We start from the raw sequence: 21,698 nt of genomic DNA, 5'->3' as shown, positions 1-21,698 counted from the left end.
AATGTACCTGATGGTACATTCGCTTTAATAAACCTTTCATACACATAGGCAACACAAACATATCCCCTATTGCAGCCTTCTATATCATGTAGCATCAGTAAATGTACGGTTCAAACATCTAGATGGTTTCCTTTCTATTTAGGCCAACACCTAGAATACTTTTATATAAAGAAGTAGCCATCTGGAAGAATGCATACTACAGCCAGAAGCTGTAATCGTATATTATGGAGCCAATTCGGGTGAGTATCACAAAAAAAAAAAAAAAAAAAAAAATCTTTTACCCCTTTGCTGCCATTTCTTTAAAATGACCAGCTATAAAATGGTTAACTACTAAAATGCAAAGTAAGTTGTGGCCATTGATGTATAATTTTAGTCTTTTAGGCACTAAAAAGGTATCATAGGGAATCTGTCTTTCCTGAGCTCCTGAAGTGCACCAGGGAAGGGGGAAGAGAGGAGACAGTCCAGCTTGCAGCAGCTTTTTATACACTCTGGAAGCACAGACTCATATCACAAGTACCATGTGTCTCCTTGTCCTAATAGCTATCTAACAGTGTCAGTAGTTTGGAATGTGAATAGTATCTGACACACTACCTTTAAGTAAATTGTGGCAGTCATGGCATGACTTAATATTATCTTGGCACTTCTAGATCCAAAAATGCTGGAAACAGAAAGTAAGAAAAAAGAAAAAAAGAATACATGAAATATGCATTTTCTTAACTAGAAATAAGATGAGAAAAGGAAAAAGCCATTTCAGAATTCAGACTGTTAACCTGTTAGCTGTAATGTATGTTCCAAACTGCTCACTCTCTTAGACAGCTGTCAGGTCAATGAGGCACATGGAAACTTATATATCCATCTGTGCTTCCAGAATGTAGAAAAATGATTTTATTCTCTAGTGAAAAGTGTCAGAAATGTTTTCCCAAGCGCCTCATCTGCTGCAAGGCCTCCTCCTAACTACCCCTCCTATACCTGACCCTGCTTGACTGGAACCTGTGCTCAAAGCAGGGTAAGGGTCCTTTTAGGAAAAATTTTTGCTTTCTCTGATAAACTATTGCAAAAGATGGGATAAACGACATACAGAAAATTTTTGTTAGTTGTTTGATTATTGCCTGCATACACACAGAAAGATTAATAATATAATGATTTTTCACAAGATAATCGTTCCATGAAAGGCTGGATTCACACTGTTTTTCTCATCTTTTTTTTTTTTTTTGCAAAAAACAGATGCATTTCTGTGCAAAAAAAAAAAACGTAGTGTGAACCCAGCCTAATGGGGATTAAAGGGAAAGAGGTGTTATAGCCCTCAAAAATCAAAAGCTTGAGAAAGCATCTCTGACACATTTCACTGGAGAACAAAAGCATTTTTCTATGTCCTGGAAGCACAGACAGATATATGAAAGACCAAGGGTTTCCCTTACCAAGGATCTCTCCATGACACATCAAAAGTTTTTTTTAAAATCATAGTACTTTACACTTGTGTTCCAAAATGGCGACATCTCCTTTAGGCTGCAGACTGGTGACACTGTTAGATAGCTGTTACACTACATGTATCTTTCATATACTTGTCTAAGCACTGGAGAATAAAGGTATTACTCTATGTTCTAGACTAGAGATGAGCGAACCTGGAGCATGCTCGAGTCGATCCGAACCACAACTTTCGGCATTTGATTAGCGGTGGCTGCTGAAGTTGGATAAAGCCCTAAGGCTATGTGGAAAACATGGATATAGTCATTGGCTGTATCCATGTTTTCCAGACAACCTTAGAGCTTTATCCAAGTTCAGCAGCCCCAGCTAATCAAATACCGAATGTTCGGGTTCGGATCGACTCGAACCTGGTTTGCTCATCTCTATTCTAGACGCAAAGTGTTAATGAGTGAAGAAGCCTCTTTTGACCCTTTGCTTTGCGCTGGAGAATAAAAGGCACAAATGGATCTATGACAGGTACCATGTGTGTCCTGGGCCAAACACACATATCTGTCAGCAGGTTGAAACGCAAGATTTCCTTTAAAACCCGATGTGCAGATCCTCAGTGATGCTTCAGGTGCGCTTCGAGTGGGCAACAGAATCGCAAATAGAAGATTAGCTTCACTGTCAATGAATGAAATTATTCTTGGCATTTCTTATAGAAAAAAAGTGACATGCAACAGATTTTCACAGTGGCAAAGAAAAATCTGGGCAGTATTTTTCCCTTACATGTGAACAGGGTCAGGGAACCCCTGTGTACCCGCATAGGATGAGAACTGTCAGAGCATTTCAGTAGGGTTTGAAAAACAGCTTGTAAACAGCCTTAGAACCTATATTTCTATAAAAGAAAATAAACTAACAATTCATCATTGATCCAATTGATGCTCCCTGAGTAAACAGCACGTGATCTTAAAGGGACTCTAAAATCTACCCACATTGTTACTTTAAAAAAAAACTTTTTTGTAAGTAGCTGCTATTTGCTGAAAAATAGCAATAGTTGCAAATGTTTATCAAATAAATATTTTCTTTATATATACATATACACATACATACATATATATATATATATATATATATATATATATATATATATATATATATATATATATATATATATATATATATATATATATACACACACACACACACACACACACACACACACACATACATACATATATATCTCAACGTTTTGCTTTCCCCTGGGAAGTTGCCTCTGTGTAAGACGTGTGAATGAAATCATAAAGTTGTTTTGCCGTATTAGAGTTTCCGATAATCTCAGACAATCTCTCTAGAGATAGCATTGTCAGCTCTGCTATGTTCTTCACATGATTCATTATGGCTCGACAATTTTTGGCGTTGACCCCTGGCATTTTTAGAAGGAAGTCCTGAGGGCCTGGATTATATTTCTCAGATTCTGGGATGGTTTCCGAGTCAGCAGTAATAGCCATGGCGGTCGCAGCGTCAGGCTGTGGCCTGTTCTGCTTCAGCTCCTCAAACAGTTCTGCGGTGGCATAAGGTGACGGACACCACAGAACACGTAGTCTAGGAAAGTGCAGAGTAAGAAGGGTGATTTTTGAGGTTATGTCATTCACAGAAATTTCTTGATGGATCGAGCTGCGAGACGTGAGGGAGAATGGCTTATTGGGGTCAAATTCTATAAGAAGGACGGGACGCTTGTAGTATCGGCACATGGAAACACACTGTGTGAAGAGGCGTCCATTGTTCAATGATCCAATCAAGTCACTCACGCTTTTCCTCTCAACACATATGTCTGGTGTCAGAATATAATCTCCCACTTCTAGAGTGACCGGCTCTATGTCAATGCCACGTCTGTGGATCAGAGATGGTAACTCGCTGCGGAATTCCCTCATGTCCACAATAATATTTTGCTGCACGTTCTTCCGCTGCTGTCCTCCTAGAAGTCAAACAGAACTGGAATGAGAAACCTGCTATAGGTAAAAGGCAAGTAGATGATTCTGTGTCATAAACTCCAAGGTAACATGGAAATACAGAGGGGGTTAAATACATAACATATGGGCACTTTATAATAACAAGAAAATATATCAAACTACAGATAAATGGCACAGAACAAGAGAGGACCTTGCCAGCATAGGGTTACAATCCACTGCCAGATTGTGCGGTATTACAATTCAGCTCCATTGACTTTAATGGTACTGAGCTGCAAAACCACATCCAAACTGACGAGAATGGCCCTGCTTCAGGAAGAATATATCTATGTTTTTCCACTTTAAAGACAACTTGTGAAGTCTGGGTCCATCTTATTAAATATTTGTATTTCCTATAAAAAAAGCTACATTACAGCAATTTCTTCTAGAACTGTGTTATCTTTTCAATTATCAATAAGATTAGGGTCTATACAGCCTGACACTGTCAATCTATGGTAAGAGGAAAAGTAATAAGAGTCTCCGGCTAATAGATCCTGCCTCCACTTCTGAAACTGACTTGTCTGGTAGTGACAGCCCGCTCAGCCAATCACTGGCTGAGACAGGACAGTGCCACGGTCAGAGATTGGCTGAGCGAGCTGTCACTGCTGGACAAGTCCATCTCTGACGTGGTGGCAGGATCGTTCAGCCAGGGACTGGAAGATAACGCATGAGGACACCAGGAGAGAGCGGAAAGGTAAAAAAATAGGCTGTTATATTCTCCCCAAGGGCAGCAACATATTAAAGCTTTAAATTGAGCGGAATACCCCTTTGAGATTGAAGGGAAAAAGGAAAAAAACAAAAAAACAAAACGTGTACATTTTAAGGAAATAGTAGGGGTTGCTGAACGTGAGTAATGTTCACGTGGTCAGATTAGGATTTCCAGCACACTTCTCTCCCCTGCAATGGTTGATAGTATACCTGCAGTAAAGCCAGTGTGAATAAGAGGAACACAATACAGAACTTGTTCTGTTTGCACTTGAGATTTCTTTGTTGGAAATATGAGATAACCAATTGAGAACAAAAGCTCAGAATCACATTTACATGGAGAATAATCCGCTTAAAAAATATTTACACTCCCATGACCATTCCTTGTAATGCAGAGATGGCATCTCATAGCACCTACCAGCTTTACGGGTATCATTGGCATCTGAGGCAGGGGTAACATCTCTCTGAAGATCCAAATTTGTGTCATCTCTTCCTTCCCTTTCCTCAGGAATCACCATGCTGGCCTTCTCCCTAAAACCATAGAGAAAAGTTGTATGTGTACATTTACCATCTCTATGCAGAGCACTTTCGTAATTTTTTCTATGGATATCATTTCAAATGGTGACACCTGCTGGCAGTAAGGCATAAACCAACAAATGTAATAACCTATAGCAGCAACATACTAAAAAAAAGTTTAGTCAGATATATAAGGTTTGCTCAAGACTAGAGTTGAGTGAACCTGTCAAAATGTTTGGGTTCAGCAACGGTATCCAAGCTCCATGTGTTTGAGTCCCTGCAGCTGCCCAAGGGCTGCCAGGAAATATAGATACAGCATATGGCTATATACATGTTTTCCAGGACTCCTTATGGCAGTATCCAACTTGTGCAGCTGTAGGGAATCAAACTCCGAGCTTTCAGGTTCGGATAACGCTGCCGAACCCAATCATTTTGACAAGTTTGCTCAACAAAAGTCTCGATCAAAAGGTTCTAACTAGAGATGAGGGAACCGGGTTCGGGTTTGAGTCGATTGAACCCGAACGTTCGGCATTTGATTAGCGGTGGCTGCAGAACTTGGATAAAGCTCTAAGGTTGTCTGGAAAACATGGATACAGCCAATGACTATATCCATGATTTCCACATAGCCTTAGGGCTTTATTCACGTTCAGCAGCCACCGCTAATCAAATGCTGAAAGTTCGGGTTCGGATGGACTCGAGTATGCTCGAGGTTCGCTCATCTCTAGTTCTAACAGCTTCCTTCACCTCCATTTCTTTGGCCTTAGACAAGTGTCCCTTGGTCAGTGTTCATATTATTACCTAATTAGCTGCTCAAAGGCTTCTTTTTCTTTCCTGAGTGACGTGAGGTATCTCTGCTCCTCTGTAGACCCACCATAAATCAGAAAATATACTCTATAATTTTGGAAGAAAAATTTTAAATATATTAATACAACATAAATTCTACCTTCAGATAAATCATGATATGCATTAACAGGAAGTTCTACTTTTGCCCAAAATGTAAGAGTGGTGATCCCCTTTAACACTAAAGTGGATGCCATAAGCATGGAGAACCCCAAAAACGTTAAGCCATAGCTGCCTGCTTCTTTCTGCCATTCACTGCACATGCCCAGAGTGCCGGTCACTACATGGCCTCTTGGACTTCTAAAGCTTTATAGTACAGCTGTGTGCAGAAGTTCTACATTTCCAGTTGTGGACGTATACTTTATCATACCACTAGAAATTTTCACAACCACCATAAATACCTTAAGGCCTTTTGCTTGCTTGCCCGGTATATCTCCAGCTGGCGCACAAAGCTGAGCTCTGCATCATACAAGACAACATATCTTGGTTCCACTTCATGCAGAACCCTGGTAAGTGCATAGGGGTCAGTGCAACCTTGCAAAGGATGGATGACAGTGAGGGGCTCCTTTAAGATGCCGTAATAGCAGTCTGAAGACAAGTTCAATCCAAGGTCTTCATACTTGGGTTCTTCTACACTACTCTCAATGCTCATACTTTCCTCTCTGCATCTGTCGTCTTCTTGATCTTTCCCGACATCCTCGTCTTCTGCATTTCCCATCATCTGGGTTAAAGTCAGTTCTGTCTTCCTCAAATTTTTTTTCTGCTTACTTGTACCTTCTTTTGCCTTCTTTACCCGAGCATTTTTCCCACTCACACCTAAATCTTTCTTCTTCTTGACAGATTTACGATTTTTCAGCCACACTTCAGCAGCTTTCTCGTCCCTCCCAAAGGTTTTGTTGTACAGTCTCATCAGCAGAGCTTCGGCCCCCACTGCAATGTATTCTCTCAGCTGGGCACAGGTGCGGTCATCGCTGGCACAAATCAGCACGCGGCCTGACCAGAAAACACAATGAATAATATAGTAGACAAGCACAATGACTGGATGCAATTTTAACTGGCAAAACTCCCCACAAATAACAACTCTGCATCAAGTGTCAGACCTTTTTTTCCCAAATATCCAGAGTAAATGACAAATGCATGCATGAGTCTAACCTGCTGAAAGCTCCCTGTAGTGCACGGGGCGCTGAGGATGAAGGTATGTCTCTTACCTTAATTCTTGCCACCGTTCCTGTGCAATTTTAATGTACTCCTCTGTACATTAAGGCTGCTTGGAGCACTGCCCTGCTCTGAGAGTATCCATCCAGCCCTGGTCAGCCTACCTACTAATGATTATCAATGGAGTGGGCTGGATCAGCGCTCTGGGGGAGGGATGGTGCTCCAAACGGCCTTACTGTACAGAGCACTACATTAAAACTGCATGGGAATGGCGACGAGAATAAAGGTACGAGACATACACTCATCCTCAGCGCCTCGTGCACTACAGCGAGCTATAAGCAGGTTAGATTCATCTAACCTGCTGATAGCTCTCCTTTAATCTGGGCACAAACATGTTTACAAATTGAGGTTTCTAAATGCCTTGGTGCCCACAAATTTACATCACACACTTTTGTATGGGATGGTTTTAGGGTTAGAGTTGTTAAGAGGTTGTCAGGTAATACCTCTGGTGGTCTAAAGAGAGAAATAGTATAGACATACATTATGCATCATGATTTCTGGCTATAATTTAAAATCACTGGAAGACTGAGGTATTTTAGTGGTTACAAGTTACAACTTTTTATTTTAATTATATTATACAGTGGTGCCTTGGTTTACGAGCATAATTCGTTCCAGGACGGCGCTTGTAATCCAAATCCACTCTTAAACCAAAGCACACCCCAAAATAATGATTTATTATTCTGAATAACATGTAAAACAAATAAAACAAACATTCAGAAACAGCAGAATATGTGATATTATAATTTACTGTACAGTAATGGAGAGGATGGGAAACACAAGGACTGATAAGAGACTGCAGGGAATATGAAGGAATGAGCAGGACAGATGTGGGCACAGTATAGCAGCATTCTCTGTCCGGGGAGAGAGGGGTTACAGCTATGAAGAGATTACCTCCACAGTCCTGTCCCCTGATGTAAGCCCCAGCCTGAAGTGGATCTGCTATGATTTGGAAGGTGAGGGAGGCTTCCTGGGTCAGAGTACAGTGCTGTAGACCCCGCTGAGCAGGCCACATCCCTCCTCCATTCACCCTCCCACCCAGTACAGGGAGCTCTTAAACCAAAGCAATGCTCTTAAACCAAGTCACAATTTTGAAAAACTGTGAGCTCTTAAACCAAAATGCTCTCAAACCAAGTTACTCTTAAACAAAGGCATCACTGTATATTGTCAATATATGGCTGCAGATGGAAGCCATGGTTTTGGGCAGGAGAGTGTACTATTATTCACATGTATTTAATAAATAGGTCCTGAGTTCTCTTAATGATTGGAGCCCTGTTATTAAGAAAACTCAATCATATATTCATATGCAGTGAGCTCCTCCTAGAGTTGGCAGCAGAATTGCAGCCTTTTACAGTTTTTTTTTTCCTGAACTGTTTAAAAGGTGTTTCCACCCCCCAGGCACTAAGAAAATGATTTCGCTTTAGAAGTTGCAGTGGTCGCAGCTGTGACTGGGCCCATAAATTTAGGGGGCCCAGAGGCCCCACTACATGTTAAGGTTGACTGCTTATGTCTGACCTGCTAAAGCTCCAATTCTCATATAATATATATATGTGTGTGTGTCTATGCAGCAGCACTGACAGAAGCAAAGATGTCACACAGAGGTGTAAATTCATAACACGAAGGCTGCACTGATAAAAGCAGAAAAGAACTGTTCAAAGTGTTAACTGCTTCCTCCCCATTTGCCAGGCCACTACATGTGACTACCACTATGTGCCTATGTTGTCAAAAAAGAAAGGGTTAAAATGTCATTTTGTTGACTTGTTTTACTAATCATAGCTATGTCAGGAACCAGAATACACCTACCCTACCCTGGCCCCGACGCTAAAGGTGTGTCAGAAACATCTCTCTTCCGGCTTCCTAGCCCCGCATCCCTCCCCACTGTTCCCAGTCATAGGAAACCCAGCTTTCCCGGGCAGCACGGAGGACCCGGTCTTCCGCGCTTGGCTCAGGGCTGGTAACTTTAGAGCTACCCTCTTTCTCAAAGGGACGTCATGATTATCCCTCTCGGAACTTGGGGATCTCTCTGACCCTGCCCCTCTCGGGTTCTGGGCTCTCCACCAGAACAGCCGCCCCCTCCTTTTCTCTTTGCTTGGGAGGAAGACCTAGCTGCCTGAAAGTGGTTCCCTTTTGGAAGGAAGTCTGACGCATCTCGTCCACCTTCATCGACCACCAACGTCCATTTTCTCCCTCACTATTCCTCTTGCATATGTCTGCACGTGCCTGTATCCCTGCATTGTGGCGTAGACCGGACCCCCCCCCCCCCCCACTATCTCCATGTGGATTCGTAGAATCGAAGATATCAAACGCATGGAAGATCTTACTGCTCAGCTACAAGACCGCAATGCTCGGTTCTTCCGGACGTGGTTCTACTGGGATCAGTTCACCGAGACGGACGAATACAAAACCCTGCTGGCTCAGTGAGGCTCAGAATACAGCCTTACGGTGGGTTTCAGCGGATAGTGGAATACGCCGGCCCATAGAATGGTGGGAAAGGCGCGCGGCCTTGTGCGCGGACAGCCGACGGAATTCCGCGGACATTATCCGCAAGAATTCCGTAGTGTGAACCCACCCTTACAGCCCATAGACCTTCAGCTCCAGGTCCCACTCTCCTGCAGCCTTGCGTGTGGAATGGATTTTGTATTTAATACAAAAAAGAGCAAAGAGTGCAACAGGGGCAACCAGAGGTGCATAAGTCTGCACAGGCCTGTACTTAGCACTCCAATGATTCTGCCAGAACCAGCTGCCATTGGGAGCTAGGTATTGCCTGTCTCAAAGAATACATGTGTTTGGTAAAAGAAAGAGGGGAAAAGCAGATTTCAGATAATATATCTATAAAACCATAGATGGGGGGGGGGGTGCAAAGCTGAGCCTTTGTACCTTGGCTCTTGAACCTTAAAGTGTCACTGTCGTTTATTTCTGCAAAAAAAAAAAAAAGAAAAAATTAATAGTCCAGGCGATTTTAAGAAACCTTGTAATTGGGTTTATTAGCCGAAAAATTATTTTTTATCATGAAAAAGCAGTTTGAAGCTCTCCCCCCTGTCTTCATTGTTTCCCTATGAAGAGTTAATTTACAGCAACATCACAGGCTCTCTCCTCTGACAGTCACCACTGACCTCTCTGACCTCTTAATGGCACTCTGAATAGCTCCCCTGCTGAGTAATCCTTTGTTCTCTGCTGCCGACATTTCTTCTCTGTCTCTCCTCCCCCTCCCCCCTCCATAGCTCAGACAGGATCAGACTGAAAAAAAACGGTCGAGATTTCCTGATTCTGAGGAGCGGATGACAGAAAGAGAGGAGGGAAAAGGCTTTTTTAATGCAGATAATGGCATATATACCCAATTACAATTACAAGTTTCTTAAAGGGGTTATCCAGTGCTACAAAAACATGCCCCCCCCCCTACTGTTGTCTCCAGTTCAGGTGTGGATTGCAATTAAGCTCCATTTACTTCAATGGAGCTGAGTTTCAAAACCCCATCCAAACTGGAGACAACAGTAGGGGGGAAAGCGGCCATGTTTTTGTAGTGCTGCTTAACCCTTTTAAAATTGCCTGGACTATTGATTTCTGCAAAAAAAAAAAATTTTTAACGACAGTGACTCTTTAAGCTATGCCCCTGAGTAGGAGTCTCTTCCTCTACATGCACCCCTAGAATAAGCACATGGCGTACAGATTTATTTAAAACAAGTAAGTGAATTCACATAATGGAATATGTATGTACAGTAGTTGTAGAGAGTGTATGAACTGACATGACCTGGTTTAAAGTTTCCCCCCAGCCGTTCTGGTTATCACTGCAATCATAGCGTGAAGGTAGTGGCCACATATTGCAATATGGGACATAATTTGTTGTACTTTGTAATGGTAAAAACAGATTTTTCCAGTTAACTTTGTTCCAGTGACCATAAAATACCTGGATCTGTAAATAGGCAGCTAAAACCATTATCCCGATAGGTTTTATGATGTTTGATTTGGGGCAAAATATTTACGATGTTTTAAAGTAATGGAAACAAATCAATGAAAAAGCCAAGAAGTAGAATAAACACATATCACCACATCAACTAAATACTAGATGTAAATCGGCCGTACACATGTAAGTTATACCGTCCGGGAGACGTAGACCGCTCGGTGGTCTAGCACATAACATAGATGGTATTTTGCCACAACTACATAAGTTGGTTTCATTCTCAATCTGGTTAAATGCGATTGAGCTTGATTACAGATAGTTAAACAAACAATGCAATGATCGTCATAATACCAGGCCAGAAGAAGCCGGATACGTGATCTTGCACTGCATAACACGCTGTCAGGTTAATGCTAAAAATATAACTTCTCATTTAACAGTCTTGGTGCCAGATGTCAGAAAGGAGAATTTAGTTGCGGAGGAAACTCTTTCTGAAAACTGCAGTGCCAGTAAAACAAAGCTACGGTTTATCGGATCTGTAGAAAATTATATATAAGAAACATATCATTTATGGATTCAGTTTAAAAAAATACAGGTAATCTAATGGATTTTGACTGTATAGGAAAAAAAGAACACCTGGAAAATGTTCTCTTTTTATTGTAGCTATGTAGACAAGGTAATTTGTCTTTTCTGGTGTACATATATCCCTCATGATTCTTCTAATGGGGAAGTTGGTTTATGCCTTCCTGTACATAGAAATAAAAAAAAAACACATACTCCCCTGATCCCCTACTGCTGTCAAGTCTTCCTGTCCCTACTACTGTCATCTTCTTGCTTCTTCTGATGACACTCCCTGCTTTTGTGAAACTTAAAGGGGTAGTGAGGTGTAAAAGATTTTTCACTAAATAACACACATTACAAAGTTATACGACATTGTTATGTGTGTTATTTAAGTGAATGGCCCCCTTCCCCATGTTTCCCCCCTCCCCCTCCTGACCGTGGACCCGGAAGTGTGATACTGTATACTCACGGAATCAGTCAACCCCGGCCACCATCTTGGGACGATCACGTCATCTTCAGGAGGCCGGCTTGACTGCTCCAACCCTCCCTCATGACGGCCCCCCTCCAGCCCCCTCCAGGGGCCGGAATGAGGGAGGAAAGGAGCAGTCAGGCCGCCCTCCTGAAGATGACATGATCGTCCCAAGATGGCGGCCAGGGTCGACAGTGATTCCGGGTCAATGGTCGGGGGGTGGGGGTGGGGTGTTTACACGGGGAAGGGGGCAATTTACTTAAATAACACACATTACAATGTTGTATAACTTTGTAATGTGTGTTATTTAGTGAAATTTTTTTTTTACACCGCACTACCCCTTTAATCGGAAAAAGAACCAGAAAGAGAACCAGATGACATGACAGCAGTGGGTGAACGGTGGAAGGGACTATGTGAAATAGTTTGTCCATCTGCACTGGTTAAATGTAACTTTCATCTTCTTTAAAGGGGTTGGCCACTTTATAGTAAAATTGCTCAGTGTACAGTATTAGTAAGTGTATTCCCTATATATACTGACAGCAGCTCCCTGTGTACCTCATAGAGCTAATATCAGACTCCCCTTCACCAGGCTGTACTGCCCTGCTCTGTGGTGTTTTGGTCTATAAGATTGCTGACATGGAGGAGCATGTGACCAGGCCCCGCCCCCCAGTGTCCACCACTGAGCCTGTATATGTCTATGGAGGACACAGTGGACAGGGCCTGGTCACATGCTCCTCCATGTCAGCCATCTTATGGACTGAAACAAAACAGAACAGGGCACCACAGCCTGGTGAAGGGGAGTCTGATTTTAGCTCCATGAGGTACACAGGGAGCTGCTGTCAGTATATACAGTGAGTACACTTACTAATACTTTGTACTGACCTATTATACTATAAAGTGGCCAACCCCTTTAAGCAATTTAGCTATGTAAGGTCATGTTTTGTTTTTTTTTTTTGGGGGGGGGGGGGGGGGGGGAGCATTTAAAAAAAAAAAAAATCTATATATAATTCCATTTATTGTCGAAGTAAAATGAATACAATCTAAAAAAAACCTTTTCAGTAAATGATTATGTATTGGTCAGTAAATTATTATAAGGCCATGTTCACATTCTGTACATTGGCCGTTGTCTGACATGGCCGCTGTTTGCAGTGTCAGGCTGGGTTCACACTACGTACGTTTCAGTCAGTATTGTGGTCCTCATATTGCAACCAAAACCAGGACTGGATTAAAAACACAAAGGATCTGTTCACACAATGTTGAGATTCAGTGGATGGCCGCCATATAACCGTAAATAACGGCCACTATTTCAATATAACAGCCGTTGTTTTAAAATAACAGCAAATATTTGCCATTAAATGGCGGCCATCCACTCAATTTCAACATTGTGTGAACAGAGCCTTTCTGTGTTTTCAATCCACTCCTGGTTTTGGTTGCAATATGAGGACCACAATACTGACTGAAATATACGTAGTGTGAACCCAGCCTCAAACAGCGCCCGATGTCTCAGATGTTTACCCAGCCGATGCAGTATCGGCTGGGTGAACATCACTTTATACTTTACATCTGGTCCGTGTTTTAAGACTTTTTGTTTTCAAATTTGTGGCACGTAAACATTCAGAAAAGTTGTCTCCACCATCACAAAGCAATTTTGGAAAAGCATGCAGCAATAACAGAGAGAAGGGCGAAGCTTCCTATGGGAGGATAAAGTGAGGGAAAGGAATATAGCATGCAGTGCACTGGCAAAGATATTTGGCTGGAAACCACCCACTGAAAAAGGAAAGGCTGGCAACAAGGAGACCAATGAAAATCGGGATGCTTTTTTGATTTATATCAATGGTTCAACAAAGGCTGCTTAAAACTGTATGTGGTAAGTGCATGTTGTCCATAGTGTTAAAAAAAACCAAAAAAGACAGGTATACTGTAATTGTATCAACAAGTAAGTGATGCAATGTGAACTTGGTCTAACAGAAGAGATGTGGCTAACCATTATATTACATTAGGTAACCATGTGGCTGGTATGTTTAAAGGGGTCTGCAAATTCTATTGTCAGTAACTGATAACTGCAATGGCCAGATGTGTGTATGTGATATATCTCCAGGAAAGGTAATAAAGACCAAACTATCAATCATCCATCCTATTATAGCTTTATGAAAATGAACTTTTCAAAGACATAAACAAAGTTTAGGGCATAACAAAGAGTTCACAGGGGGTCCTCCTCAATCTCAAGAATAGGGACTCTGATATCCTCGCTGAATGGAGCAGCAATCCACACTCCATGGTCTACGGAGTCGCCTAAGCGAGCAAAAAGTTGCATACGGCTCTCTTTGGGTGCTGTGTAGAGAACCAGCTACTCATACACGGCCTGCAGCTTTATTCAGCTAGAATGGTGGGGTCCCCTTCTCAAGATCACAGGCACAGACTGACACATACAGATTTTCAAACAATCAAACCATGAAACAATCTTACCTGGCCCACCTAGAGCTTCACTTTCCTTGTTCTCCGTTTCAATCTCTTTCAGAACCTCACTCAAAGCTTCCCACTTGGGATTGCTCTCTAAAACCAGCTGTCTCTTTCCATCTGTTGCAAACAAAAAGAAAAAAAAAGTCATTTATAAAAGACAAACTAGGAAAAAATGGAAACTATCAACAGATTAGAAGCATCAGACCTGCTAATATGTCCCTATTGCCACCAGCACCATTTTTGTGTACTTTTTAGTTTAATCCATATGCTAATAAGGCAGTTTGGTGCTCAGGGGGTGGGACTATCGTCCTCACCAATCAGCCCCCGGCTGGTCTGTACCTTCTAATGAATATTCAGAGCACCGAAGTGGCGTTACTGCAAAGTGGCATCCCAATATTCATTGGAAGGGGTGGTGCAGCCAGGGCACTGAGGGGGGGTAGTCCCACCCCTACTGCACCAATCTGCCTCATTAGTATATGGATTGAGCTACAAAAGTACATGAAAAAGTGCAGAGTTTCAAGGTAAGAAACATACCTTCATCCTCAGCATCCTGTGGGCTATAGGGACATAAGTAGGTTATATGCTTCTAACCTGCTGATATATTACTTATATTATTGTAAAGGGAAACAGAGTTTTGTTTAAACTCAAGGTCGAAACTTTACAGTGACTTAATAGGAGTATAGCTTTTTGCATATTGAATAGTAATAAGTCTCTTAAGAAAGAAAAGCGAATCTCCAGCATGCTCGGGCTCATCTGAACCTGAGCGTGCAGCATTTGATTAGCGGCGGCTGCTGAAGTTGGATGCAGCCCTAAGGCTGCCTGGAAAACATGGACACAGCCATAAAGGTTGTCAGTCACCAAAAAGGCCCTTTGACATGTCGCCAGAACAGAGAAGGAAGAGTTCTTGTCTTGTTATGTGACCTGGCCTCTACTTGGGATTGCAGGCCATCTGGCACACATCTGCTCTTTATGACATATTGGACTTGAAACTTGGTGCTAGTGGATCCGTGTGATATGTCACAAGTTTTTATCAGTCAGGATCTGAGTGTTCAGATGGTGTCTGATTGGAAGAACGAGTGGGGAGACAGCCCCATAGACTAACATTATGCTTTTACGTCAGTCACAATACAAAGTCGGGAGGGAACGCCTTAAGCGTGGGTCTCTCCTGGCTCGTTCATCTTATTGTTAGCTGTCTGATCACTCAGACCCCAACCAGTATAAACATTTGAGAAATCTCTATGAAATATCAATTTCCCCCCCCCCAATGCTCAATAAAATTGTCTTTTAAGTGTAATTTTTTTTCAAAAATGTATATGTTTAAAAAATTTTGATTCTTTGGGGTCTGGGTGCCAAGATCCTCAATCAGTGGCGTAGCTACCGTGAGGCCCCCCCTTGCCACCGCACTGCCCCCTACCATTCCCTCTTGTCACCGCAAGCGGGATATTGCATGCAGTCACAAGAGGGAGGCTGGGACAGGCCCCCCGGCTAACGCGCGGCTCCCCCGGTCTGTCCCGTCCCCGGCAGCACAAGTATCAGTGAGGTCAGTGTGCGCCGGGGAAGTACTTCCGGCGCAGGGTGCGTCTATAACAAGCGCCCCCGTGCCGGAAGTAACATCCCCAGCGCACACACTGACCTCACTGATGCTTGTGCTGCCAGGGACGGGACAGACCGGGGGAGCCGCGCGCCAGCCGACAGCCAGACCGGACTGCAGGATGAGAGAGACACGGCGGGGGAGCGAGTTGTCAGGTGAGTTGTGTTGTTTTGTTTTTTTTGCACAGACTGGGGGCCATCTATAAGGGGCATTACCTGGGGGGAGCCATCTATAAAGGGGCATTACCAGGGGGAGCCATCTATAAAGGGGCATTACCAGGGGGAGCCATCTATAAAGGGGCATTACCTGGGGGAGCCATCTATAAGGGGCATTACCTGGGGGAGCCATCTATAAGGGGCATTACCTGGGGGGGGAGGCATCTATAAGGGGAAACTTGAAGGCCATCTATTAGAGGGATTGCATGGGGGCCATCTATAAGGGAAATAACACATGCAGGGCCATCTATAAGGGGAATACATGGGGGTGGATACAATAGGGCATGTACTATAGTGGACCACACAGAGGGGGGCATATACTATAAGGGGGTCACAGAGTCAGCCTACCCACTAAACGAGGGTGTAAAGGGGCCAATACAGATGTGCAGTTTGTAGAGAGATGAGGATGGTGCCAGAGTGAGGAGCCTAATATGTCTGTCTGGCAGATTCGGTGGATTCGTGGTTCGGAGAAGTTCTCATAACAGCCCAGGGCAGATGGAGAAGAAAATGAAAAGGGAAGAACTTCGATCAGAGAAGACGTCCCCTGTGAGTCACTAAATCTATCTGCACTATAATGTATATGGTGTAAAGAGTCTGCGTAGAGCTGGGTCTCCCTCTATGTGACTGTATGAGATTGTATGTTATAGTGATCTTTGTACAGTGGATTTTATTCAGTAGCAGCTGTGGTGTTAGTCAGTATGTGGTGGTATAATTCAGTAGCAGCAGTGGGGTTAGTCAGTATGTGGTGATGTTAGTCAGTATGCAGTGGTAATATTTGTTACTTGTAATCTGGTACTGTGTTTTATTGATCTTAGTATACAGGATTTGGTCATTAACAATATGGTAGTGGTTGTGGCGGTAATATTTGCCTCTTACTGGTATACTGGTATTATTGGCAATATTGGTCTCCGTATACAAAATTTGTAACATTATGGCGGCAATATTTGTGGTGATAATATTTCCTATATACTGGTGGTATTGGTAATATCAGTCTTGCGATTTTATCCATCTATCAATAGCATCGCTTGGAAAGGGGGGGGGGCCAAGTTGACCTCTTGCACCAGGGCCCAGGAGACATTAGCTACGCCCCTGTCCTCAATGATTGTTAGAACAAGCCATGGGAAGCATTTGGCTAAGTGTTTCGAACCCTGCCTTTCTCCTTGTTACAAGTGAAAGATTCCATCATGAATCTATTTCCTGCAAAAAAGGGAGATGGAGAATGAAGAGATTAGCTGAGTGCTTCTCCTCCTTTTCTCTTGTGATTGGCAAAGGTCTTAGTACCCAAATCTGTGGAATTATGAAAACTTTCGAAAAGTCAAAATGTACTCTGTGTTTCAATAACCATTTCCAAGATGTATATCACGTACAAAGACAGTTCACTATAAAATAATAAATCACTCACAAAGCATCAACTTTTGGCATTTGTATTACTTACCCTGTTTGTCATTTGTCTCAGCCGCCGTTTTACATTTTTTGGTAGATTTTGAGTCAGGGACACTATAGACCCGGCCTCGAGCGTGAACAAACATGGATGTACTCGAGTCAAGAAACAGCCAACCTTTAAAAACAGAAGAGAAAATACAAATCTGAATGTTAACAACTGTATATTTAAAGGCATTTTATGTCTCATTTAAAAGGGGTATTCGGGCACAACTATTTTTTACATTACGACTGAGTTAGGATGCCCCAGCATGGATCAGTAACACCTACGGGCATGTAAACATAGAAGCCATAGAAACAAATGGGTTCATTATCTGTCCACTACGTGTGATATTGTAAATGTGTAAATGAGGCGTAAAACGGTTAAATGTTACACTGATTAGAACTGTCTCTAGAGAACTAGAAAATATACTGCTTTCCCATAGGTTAAAAATAAACTTTTATTATGTAGTAAGCGGTATATTTTCTAGTTCTCTAGAGACAGTTCTAATTGATTAAACTATACCTCCCATGTGGTAGGGGTCATATCATCCAAATGTTACACTGATGACACAATTCATAAGCTCTATATGCTAAAACTGGATTACCCCATTAAGAAGAGACACTATTGCTAGGTTTATGCTTATTTTCAATCCGAAGGCAGCAGAAACTAGTGACAGAAACGCTAAGCAGGGCAATGGATTACTTCCTAAGCCATGTGGAGCTATCCTTATGGTTACGGAAGACATAGAGCACTATGCATTGAGCCCTCTCCATTATATGCATGTGCCAAGTAGTCCTTGATATTCATGAGAACCTGCTCCCTTTGCTCACCGGCATACTGTATGCAGGCAGACAGCTGTGCAGAGGGGGGCAGCTTTGTGAAGAGCTTATACTCCGGCCTATAAATGGCCGCATTACAACATGTAAGTACTACATTGTTCTGCTCAGCCCCTCTAACTAGGTTTTGCCACGCTCAGATACAGCAGCATAGACCTAGTGACATATTCTGTTCATAACAAAGGGGTTAACATAAAAATGCACCTGAATTCTGTCCAAATGCTTTTTCGCTGGCTCTCATTGACTCTAGCAAGTTCAGGAAAGTTACACAGTCATACTGGGACAGGTACTGTAAAAGGGTGCGGAGGATTTTTAAGTCCTGAACCAAAGATTTAGTCTTGGCGCCGAGCTGATGCCACAGGGGATCCAGGTAATGTCGTATAGTCTAGAAAATAAAACCACACATAAATGCTTTGTAAGGTATACCTGTTATACTACACAATCTCCGGCACTTTTGCTAAATGTAACTAATAGGGTCACCTGCAAAAAAACTAAGAATATCTAGTAAGTTTATCCGCTTTCTGGTAATGGTCTCAACACATGTGGGCATGGTTTATTAAATCAAACAGATAAAATAAAAAGCCAAGGGAATTTCTATGTAGGATCATTTTGTGTATTGAAAGCAATATAGAAGGAATTATTTACTCAATTAATGCCGATACTGGTCACATTTTTCTGCTGCTTTGTGTAAAGAGAACCAATCAGTATAGTCGTGCTAATATAGCTCCCAGCTGCACTAAATAGATTGACTACTCCGCTCTCCTACCGTACCAGCGTTGTCTTCAGTGGCCTGTATATGTTTATGTGTAAAACTATTTTGATCCGGCACACAAGGCCCAGAGAGAGGCGGAACTAGTCATCTTGGCGGAGAGCCGGCCGTTGCCTCTCTGCCTGTCAATCATGCCTGCAGAGGGCGCTCACAGGCAGAGAGCCAGGACTGGTCGTGCTGATTGGTTCCCTTTAAAGTGAATAGGAGTGAATGGTCACTACACAATCTATGGAGCTATATGTCTTTTGTTTCTGTATGTATGTGGGCACCAAGGCTCTGACAAACAGCTGATCAGCCGCCAGGTGTTGGTACCCTGACAATCTGATATTTATGACATATCCCAAGGATTGGAGGATAGCTCATCAATACTCTTTCCCCACAAAAAATGGCTGTGAAAAGGTGGTGAAAACTGCTCATTGTCACATGACAGCTGATGAATCTATTGAATCACAGAAATATGCCTATGACTAGTCAACTAGGGTACACATTGCTACACACTTTCTCACTAATAATCAGCCCCCTAGAATAATGTACATGTGTGGTTTAAAGAAACTTTTACCTTATGGTATTTTTAGTCTGAATTCCTGTACTATCACAGACTCAATAAGCTCATGGACTATGAATATTAACTACTGCAGTCATTTTGCAGAAGTGACATACCTTGTCAAAGGCCCTGCCAATGGCATTCTCCAGGGACAGATCTTCCACCTCTAAAGCAGGATTGTAACGTTTGAGCTCCCTCAAGCAAGCGTTCATTATATCCAGTATGGATGCTTGTATGGCCAGCATAGCCGGGGTCATCGTGATGTGCAGCTCCACCACTTCTGGCTTCTGCTTCTCCAAAAATGAATTCACAGACACATGAAACCTGCAAAAACAAGGGCTTGTTATTCAAAGTTAAACACGTGATATTAATCATAAAATCTCCACGCAAGTACATACAGGTCATCAACACGCGCCATACTTTGAGCAGAGTTACTAACCTTAGGGTTGCATTTACACATACAGGATCCGCAGCAGATTTAATGGCGCAGATATCATAACTAAATAACTGGACACAGCATTAAATCTGCTGTACGTGTGAACACACCCGTTGGACGAATCTAACCTGCTGATAGCTCCCTATTGCCCATGGGGCACTGAGGATGAAGGCATGTCTCCTACCTTCATGCTCAGAGCCATTCCCGTGCAGTTTTAACGCTCTTTCCCATGAGGCCTTTGGAGCACTGCCCCGACCCCAGAGTGGTGATGTGCCCATTCCAAAAATTATCAATGGAACAGGCCGGCCACAGGCAGGCCATTTCGGCGCTCTGGGGTCGGGGCAGTGCTCCAAGTGGCCTTATGGGACAGAGGACAGAATTAAGACTGCACGGAAACGGTGCAGAGGAGGGGGCGCTCCTCTGCACCGTTTCCTTGCAGTCTTTATTTAGATTGTGCTAATTTGCTGATAGTTCCCCTTTAACTATAGAGCTGGCATCCCTATGCCTATACTGTGCATGCACCCAATCTTTGCAGGACACTAACAAATTGCTAAAACTACTAACAATAAAAAAGGAAACTTTTACAAAAATAAAACCATGACTTTTACAAAGTTGCATTTTCCACATCTACTTCCACATGAACAGATGTATGCACCCCTTTTATTGATGCCCCAAAAGCCTCATACAGTATACCGCATAGACTACACTATAACTTTCCCATTCGCCTCCTACTTCTGAGTTCACAGAACAGTGTGGTTTTATCTCTCCTCGCAGAACACACACAAATTATTCATTTCCAGCAGATTATTACTCCTTTTTACTACTTCAAAGTAGAACATTAATCCCTTTGTGAACAGCAGCCAGATCCGTACTAGTCTGCAACCTTTTATTCTTGGTCACTAATGCTCGGTGGACCAGAGGCAAGAAAAATCCACCATCTGGAAGAAGATGCAAACAGCAGCCAAAGTGCCCCAAATAAGCCAGATAAACCTGGGAGAACTGGCACGGAGTCAGCGGTTTCCGATGCAATGTGCTCCGGGAGTACACAAGACGATACACGGCGAGCACAACAGCGGCCGCTGATCAAAAGACTTTCTTCATTAACCTTGACGTTGTTTTACAGTTAATGAAGATTCATTGTGCCATTTAGAAAATGATGTAACTGAATCCATGCTTCTCTTTCCTATCCAGCTGGAGCCATGACAGCTCTGAAGGATTTTAGTAAAAAAAAAAAAAAAAAAAAGTCTTCTGTGATAAGTTTAGGTGAAAAAAAAACTTCCTGTTATTAGAAGAAATTGCTATTTAATGGTCCATTCAGGGCTTTAAAGAGAAGAATGTTGCTAAGTTTGCATATACTGTATACATTTTGGAAGAAGAACATAAGGAATCAGTAAAGAAGTTGATGCTGATTTATAGACATTCATCAGGCGAGGTCCAATGTATGGAAAACAGACTTTCTTAAAGGTAATCAGCTCAACTACTTCCCTTTAATCCCCCTATAAAGTACTTGTGCGGTGTGCGCATATTTTCTGGCAATGCCTGGGAACAACTGATATGACCGCTGATCAATCTCATGATGAACCTGCTTTATTTTCTAATGGTGAATAATGATCTGACATCTAATCATACGTATGTCATAGATAACCAGCCAGGTCTATGATCTTGGACCATCACCAATTTTCAGACCACAATATTTCAACAGAAAAAAATCAGACCTTGTAGCAATGCTCAGAAATTTCTGTAACCAGAAATAAAAGATCAATAAAGACCCACACACATCTGCTTTATAGCTTTGTGTGTTACTCTAGAGGGT

At 42.5% G+C, this 21,698-nt stretch overlaps 1 protein-coding gene across 3 annotated transcripts in view; it reads right to left on the bottom strand.

The window, feature by feature from the left end:
• Positions 1-2,605: 2,605 nt before the first annotated feature.
• The window catches only part of ERCC4 (ERCC excision repair 4, endonuclease catalytic subunit), a 39,238-nt gene continuing 20,145 nt past the window's right edge, over positions 2,606-21,698 (bottom strand). For 2 of the 3 annotated variants that reach the window (XM_069985417.1, XM_069985415.1), the window contains exons 6-14: positions 19,566-19,773; positions 18,341-18,521; positions 17,313-17,435; positions 14,078-14,188; positions 9,564-9,602; positions 5,876-6,467; positions 5,433-5,525; positions 4,537-4,649; positions 2,606-3,382 (exon numbers count right to left, since the gene is read on the bottom strand). In XM_069985417.1, coding sequence (XP_069841518.1) covers positions 2,649-3,382; positions 4,537-4,649; positions 5,433-5,525; positions 5,876-6,467; positions 9,564-9,602; positions 14,078-14,188; positions 17,313-17,435; positions 18,341-18,521; positions 19,566-19,773 — 2,194 coding nt within the window. In that variant the 3' untranslated portion in view covers positions 2,606-2,648. The remainder of the gene's footprint in view (positions 3,383-4,536; positions 4,650-5,432; positions 5,526-5,875; positions 6,468-9,563; positions 9,603-14,077; positions 14,189-17,312; positions 17,436-18,340; positions 18,522-19,565; positions 19,774-21,698) is intronic. The other variant, XM_069985418.1, reaches the window with a different exon arrangement.

This window comes from Dendropsophus ebraccatus, chromosome 9, assembly GCF_027789765.1.
Source record: "Dendropsophus ebraccatus isolate aDenEbr1 chromosome 9, aDenEbr1.pat, whole genome shotgun sequence".
Lineage (NCBI taxonomy): Eukaryota > Metazoa > Chordata > Amphibia > Anura > Hylidae > Dendropsophus > Dendropsophus ebraccatus.
Note: the sequence above shows the minus strand (reverse complement) of the source record. Positions and strands in the feature narration are given on the sequence as shown.